The sequence below is a fragment of the Montipora foliosa genome, chromosome 1 (genome assembly GCF_036669935.1).
Source record: "Montipora foliosa isolate CH-2021 chromosome 1, ASM3666993v2, whole genome shotgun sequence".
Classification (NCBI taxonomy): Eukaryota; Metazoa; Cnidaria; class Anthozoa; order Scleractinia; family Acroporidae; genus Montipora; species Montipora foliosa.
In genome coordinates, this window is record NC_090869.1 from 18,178,000 (window position 1) to 18,185,499 (window position 7,500).

Consider the following 7,500-nt stretch of genomic DNA (forward strand, 5'->3'; position numbering starts at 1 on the left):
CAAGTATTAAATAGTTTGCTTGCAAAAAACAAAAATTATTACTTTGCTGTAACTACACATTTGACTCTGGCTTGCTTTAAACGTGAAATTTAGATAGCTTCTTTCAACTTAAGACTATCTACGTCTCTAGCTGAGTCTGTGATCGGAAAACAACTAGTAGTGCATTTTTGTTTACAGTCAGATGAGGTAAAGGTAGTTTTCCATCAACTTGTGTCTCATAAGTAAACCTAATTCGAAGATGTCTAGAGTTGAAATAGTCCAAAAACTTCATTGCATCATGTTGGTTGTGAAATAAACAGAACGTGTCATCTGCGTATCTACGATATAATAAAACTTCATAATCTTTGTACTTTTCCAGCAATTTATGTTTTTCGTGATATTCCGCAAGTCACCATTGACCAGCCATAAGCTGCTTGGCATCCGGTTCTGACATTTTTGAGAGTAGACCTTGGTTTTAGATCAATGGGTCTTCGTTTTAGATCAATGGGTCTCCGTTTTACATCACAGGGTCTTCGTTTTAGATGAGTGGGTTCTAGGTCTTAGGTCTTCGTTTTAGAAACACCCATTTGAACCAAGGTTTCTCGAAGTTCAGAACCAAGACCCAATTTAAAACGATGTTGCGTTGTGTTGTCTCTTTAGACGTCAGTTGGTGTTATAATCACGATAGGGTAATTGAAATACAATGCTAAAAACGGATGGGAACGATTTTGTGAGCCCTTCAACCTGAAAATAACTGTCAGTGTTCAGCAGGTCTTCTTGAGAGCAGCTCCCATCCAAGTCTATCGAAGGCCTCAGTGGATGATGCACGAGGTGTAAGGATATAGGATTATACACTCTGCTTTCAGTGTTTTGTAGAGCTTATAGCTGACAATTAAAGTTACAGTACCCCTGCAGACCGGCAAAGTCGCATAAAGATAAGATGCTAATAGTAAAAAACACATTCGACGTCCCTCCTCTTAACGGTAAAAAAAGGATCGGACCTTATACGCTTGCACGAGAAGGCTTAGCTTGTTACATGTCGTGTTACTAATAAAATCGAGATGACTGATCTTGCCAATTAAATGTTTATTGGTAACTACACCTTCAATGTTAATAGTTTTGGTAATATGAGAGTCAATTCGCGCTGGCTTCTATCAATATGATTGTTAATTTGGATTTATCGAGCTAAGTGGATTAGATATGAGCTATTTACCGACTTCATCCAAATCTGCATTAATTGAGCTTTGAGTTCAATGTAATAAACAAATCGCACTGCACACTAGGAATAGGATAATGTCCGATCAAGTTATCCGTATATAATATAATATAGGATAACATCACAGTATTCCAGCCGTCCCATTAATAAATCATTGATATACGCGGTAAACCGGCAGCAGAAGGCCAAGAATTGAAATTTGTGGTATGTACGTACGTACGTATGCTTTGTTAAATTCTGTGTAATTTCTTAATTTTGTGGAGATTACTATGTGCCATCCAACTTTATCAGCATTTTGCGTGCTGTGAATTTATCGATTAGTACGTGATATAGCCCCTGAGTCATAACAACAATGACAGTCGCTTTGTCATTAGACCATGATAGACTCGCGAGATCATGCTGTTCCATAGCATTTGAATTTCCCGAGACTGTAATAACCTTCCTCAAATGGAGTGACGTCTCCAAACCTGAGCTGTTTAACTGGAAGATTTTTCTTGTCAGTGAGGAGACCGCTGTCCTCACGCCAGACCATGTCATTCTTATCACAGTTGTAACCATAGCTAGAGTCTGCACATGAGTTGGTCATTCCGCAGGCACATTTGTCATTACCAGATGCTCCACTCAAATGCGTCATTTTCTTCGAGTCACGTGACACCCACCATCCACCTAAACTTTTTTTGCGAAAAATCATGGAACCATGACACTCGTACTTGATAAACTGTTCACAATGTGAGGAGATATTCGTGAGAATCGCCAGCTGAGACAGACTCGCTCCGTTGTAGTTAATGTCACGTGAGTAACAACCAGCTGGCTCACATCCCTGGACATGCGTTTTGCTTTCACTGTCGTGACCGATGATTGTCACGCCAACTCCATTCTTTTCAGTCATGCCGCAGGTTACCTCAAATGGTGCCAAGCCTCCTTGACCGTCAGGGTCAATGACGTAATCTCCACTTCTCAAGATTTGGCGTGTCCTTTACACAGAAAAATGGACTTGCCTTCAGACTCAGTCGAGAATCAAGCGACTACGGAGGGCACCAATGGGCCATCAGACGAACCGCAACCTGAAAATGAAGGGAGTGCTGGAAATGATGAAACTGAACAGCCAGAGGGGGAGGACATTGTGTGGGGGATTTTCAGCTGGTACGAATTTTTTTTTTTCGCGCACTGCTTGTGCAGGAATTTTTTTTTCCAGGTGAAACCCCCTGCACGAATTTTTTTTTTTTTGACAAATATTGCTTTTTTTTAACAGTGAAATCTTGATTCATTATCTATGTTTTTGCGATTTATAAATTATTCTACACTCACAACAGATCAAAGGATACAGGCCACTTTTTAATGCAAAATCTTTTCCAAAATGTACACACAGTGAGAGAGGAGGAAGCCACTTGGAGTGGACGGCTTCCCTGTACATTTTTGCAGTCCCTGCCCTCTGGAATTCCTCTCACACAGCCCATCATAATGATGCCACACTCCATTCACCAACACAGCCCCTCTGTAGTGCCCTCCACTCCAAAATGTCAATCCAAAAAGAAGGTACCTGTTTAGTAAAAGTGAAATATTAATATGATTGTTAAAAGTTATTTAATTTCTATGGTGCTCTGTAATAACTTGAATGAACTCAGGCTACATTTCACTAAAAAAAAAAAAGAAGAAAAGATATGTAGGACTCACCTTTCGTGTGAGAGTTCCAGATAGTCTGGGAGCTGGCTACATTCTGTCAAAATGCCCTGACGGGCGAAGATGTCCACTGACATTAAAAGGAATGGTGGGATACATTTTGCACCTCCCTGAAATGTCCTTCTGGTGTTTGTGCGCATCCCAGCACAGTAGGATTGAATGGTTTGCCTTTAATGAATACGAAAGGACATATGCATACAGTACATTAACAAAAACATGCCAGAAATCGGCATAACATAATTAAAAATTACTATAATTATACATGTAATTGATTATAATAATGAACTAAGTCATTTAATGATTTATTGAGGAAGGACCGGGGGGCATAGCTGCCTTTAATATGTTGAACATTTACTTTAGTCGATTAATGCAAATTCTGCTTTTGAGCCAAGAAAACACTTCCCTGCTATGGTTGGTTATGACAGGTTCACGTATATTAAATTAAAAGAGATCCACTCCAGTAAAAAGATCCTGTAGTTTCATTGAAAGGCCAAAACACAAAACTACTTCACACTATACATTTACACAGCACTACATGTATGTTTCAAACACAACTATTGGTACTCACAGAAGCTGGCCACTAACGGGGTCTTGCACAAAGCAAGTACCAAGGAAGTGAGTGGCGCCAGGCGGGACTGTGTGCATACGTTGTACACACTGAGTTGGCTGAGAGTCTGTTTCAATCCACTGTGTCAGCGACTCTTGGAGAAACCTTGGTGGTGGAATTCCTGGATTACTAAAATATAAAGAAACCAGCAGCTCCTGGTACAAGACAAACTTTATGTGAATTGTATTTATATCCAACTGAGGTTCTTGGACAACAAGTTAAAAAATTGTGGAGGTAATAAAAACATTACTTGCATTACACATGATGATCAATAATAGAAAAGGGATATGCAAGCAGGTACATGCAACTATACCGGTGTGCCCAACTGATGGATAATAGCATGCATATAGCCCAATAAAAAAAATTTAAACCATTTACATGTACCTTAGAGTAATTGCTTTGGAACAAATCTGCTTCACTCCCGACGGGCAATGAGGAGATGGACATGTGCTGGTAAAGGATGTCTCTAAGGCAGAGTAAAGCCTTGAAACAAATAGATCCTCTTCATTTCCCCAAAGATCTAGTTGGACTGACTGTGCAAGATTAAATCGGCCAGGAAACAACTTCAGCCATTCACATTTGCCTTCCGCAAAGTTTCCATCATTGAACATTTCACAGATCTTAATGAGTGTAATAGCATACAATTCTGGCGATCTTAATAAATACTGGAAGAACTTGTCACGTGTCTTCGTCAAAACATAGAATATTGTCAAGAAGTTATCTATAGGACAGGTGTTCACAAGGTTGACCTGCCCTTGATGTGGCACTGTGACTTTACCACCCCATGGAGGAACTTGGAGTACAGCATGTGCTTCTTTGATTTGTCCAGTCTGATGCAGGGCCACATGAATTTCCTGATGTGATGCATGCTTCCCCCTTTGATTCACAGATGAATAAAAATGTTTTTTGATATTTTCAATCTTGCTTGCCTTTGTAAGACCTTTCTTTTCACAGTCCTTCTTTGAAAGATTGAAATTTGCCATTAAATAGAGATCAAGCTGGGAGACGTACAGGTTTTCCAGTTCATTTGTTCTAATGAGCTTTTCCCAGTCAAAGTCATCACATGTTTTTGACTTTTCGACTGCTTTGGCACTTGCATTTGTCTTCTTTGAAATAAATGTTTTGATTTTGGCATTGTAACGCCGTTTCAGCTCATTTACAACAGCATCCCTAAGATCCTCTCCAGTATATTTGGAAACAAACTCATCTACAGATGCCAACATCTTGGCAAGAGTATCATTTGCATCTGTTACACTGGCATGAACAGAAACAGACTCATCTGATTTCTCATATTTCAATTCTAACTCTGGATTGCCACAAGACGAAACCAACTCATCTATTTTTTTCCGCGGGCAGAACTCATCTCGCTTCCTTGTAGAGGCGTCTACTACATGCTCTGTTTTGAGACCAAACTTCTCTGTTATTTCTCCTGATGAAATATCATCAGGATGAGCATAGTGAAAGTCCCCTTCACAGGAATAGTCTGGGACTGGTGGCTGAATACGCCCAACTAACATCCCACTCCACCCATTCAACAACACCTTCGAATTCTCAATTGATGCATGAAAGGCACAAATACTCTCATTCTTTGATTCACATCCACTCCTGATTCCCTCAAATCCATTATCAAAAACAAAATAATGATCATCAAAAAATTCTTTTACAAATTTGTAATAACCCTTCCCTGCACACTTTTCAAGCATTGCAGAAGAAGCAGCACCCGCACACTTCACCATGTACTTTTCGCCAAAAAAGAACTTTTGATAATCATCGAACCAAGGAGTCATGGCATGTATGCTAGTTCCCATACAAGCTTTTCCATTGAACCGTTTCTTTATTTCCTCAGCACAATCCTTCGAAATTTTTTCCTCTTGCTCGGTCTGCAATCTCTTCAAATCATCAATACTCAGTTCTGCAAGTTTGAATTTACCTTCGTCATCAACAATTGAAGTGCAAGGAACAGGTATAGACCTTCCGTCCCCAAGGCACTCATTCAGGGAACTCATTACTTTTTCGACAATGTGGCATGATGAGTCATTTGAAGCATAATGGAACCTGCTTTGAAGGTCCAAGTAGTTTACCATAAAGTACTCTGCCATTCGTATCTGAGTCATTTGTTCATGGCTTGAAACACCTGGCCCAGCATCTGAAGTTTGGATGTCAAGTGGCCTATACATGTAAAATAAATGTCAAAAGAATATTACTTCGTAGCAATTTCTTTTGCTGTTATTTACTGGCAAATTTTTTTTTGGCCATCAAACAGAAACCAAGTCAATTGCAAATATTTGATGAAAGAACACCCTGTGACAACAACATTGTTAGAAACAGTCCACTTTTGAGGAAGTGTTATCCCCATCAAGTACCCCATGTATTTACTCTGAAAGTTGTACCCTCAAATGAGCACTGCCTCCGACAACAGTTAACTATTTTATACATTGAAGTGCCATACATATATGCCCCTCAATCTTGTTTCGCACCTTATAATTATGCCTTATGCACACAGCACCTTATAATTAAACCAGCTGAGTTCAAGAGTGGTGATTATAATAATGATAATATTTATTGTACTGTAATCACCAAGGTGCTTTTTTGAGTTAATACCTTGTCTGACATGTCAATTATGAAAAAAAAAATAGAGTCACATTCACAGACAGTCTATGTAATTTCAATATTGAAGACATAAAAAGACCGAGGCTTTCAATATTTAACAACAGGCATTACTGTTGGGGACTTTGCATACATGCAGTATACATGTAACTAGAGAACTTCAGTAGAGATCAAAGCAACCAAAATTGATAATAGACCTACATTGTATCATTAAAAAAAAATTACTGTAATTTATTATAGTATGCATAGGTTTTCACCTGTGCCTGGGAAGACCAATACTCTCCATTTCTTTACGAATATCTTGGCAAAGCTTCTTTACAGACTTGTAGTTAGCCTGTAAATCTTCCCATTGCTGGCAGTCAAGCTTTGATTCTAAAAAAAAAAAAAAAAATATATATATATACAGTGTACATTTATATCCATATCTTAAAAGTGCTTGCAGAAAGCCTAAAGTCTGAGACCAGATCCTCAGGGAGGATAAAGTTAATAGTATAAAACAGTAGGTAAAACCTTAAATTCCTATCAAAACGCAACGGAAGAATAATATTAAATGAATGGACAGAAGTTTAATAAAAGGACACATACATTTTTCTGTTTAATATTACTAGGTAATCTAATGGTAGCTCTTTCCTACATGTAGCTCTTTTACATGAATCTGTATTAAAGATCAATGTAACCCGTTGACATTTTATACATCGTCTGAGAACTTTGTTTGTATCATTTAGTAAGGGGGGTGTCCTAGATAAGCCTGGAAAGGCTGCTGAGACTTCCTGCTCATTACTGTAACTACAGTGGCAAATGAAAGCTGCAAGTGAATGACCTTTGTCAAATAAATAAATAAATGAATAAATGCCATTATTAATATTATTATACTACATTTGTATCATTAACCCACGAATAAAAACCAAATCACAATGCTCACCAATACTTTTCAATTGCTCAGCCAGTAAGGAGAGATCTTCCACTATTTTGCCCAGAGCTGTTTGTTGCCTGTACTGATCTGCTGATAGAAGACCAACTTCCAATCTCTTAAGAAGAATGTGGACCCTCAACATTTCTCTCGAAAGATAATCTCCTCCCTCTACCACTCTTTTGTAGTCCTCCTCAATTGTCATAAGTTCAAACTGAAAGACAGAATCCCTCATTGCAATGAGATAGGGTAAAGAGTCCTCGAGTGAGAAATTGTCTAAAACAGCTGTCTCTGATGCTCCTTCCAAAGGCATCTCATGTTCATTTCGGAAGACATATCTGTTACTAAACAAGTCATTGGCCCAGTTTGTGGCAGAACTTGGATAGATATGCTTTGGTTTACAAGTCACAGAGACTGTAACATCTCTTGGAACAAATTTGTCATGTCCTCTGTGTTCCACCTCTTTCATGTCATTAACCATTAGTATTACTCCAGGTGCGA

At 38.7% G+C, this 7,500-nt stretch overlaps 1 protein-coding gene across 1 annotated transcript; it reads right to left on the minus strand.

The window, feature by feature from the left end:
• Positions 1-642: 642 nt before the first annotated feature.
• On the minus strand, positions 643-2,722 carry LOC137975638 (neurexin-4-like). The gene has a single exon (XM_068822784.1). The coding sequence runs from the start codon at positions 2,082-2,084 to the stop codon at positions 1,590-1,592; it is 495 nt and encodes a 164-aa protein (XP_068678885.1). The 5' UTR covers positions 2,085-2,722; the 3' UTR covers positions 643-1,589.
• Between the last annotated feature and the right edge of the window lie 4,778 nt (positions 2,723-7,500).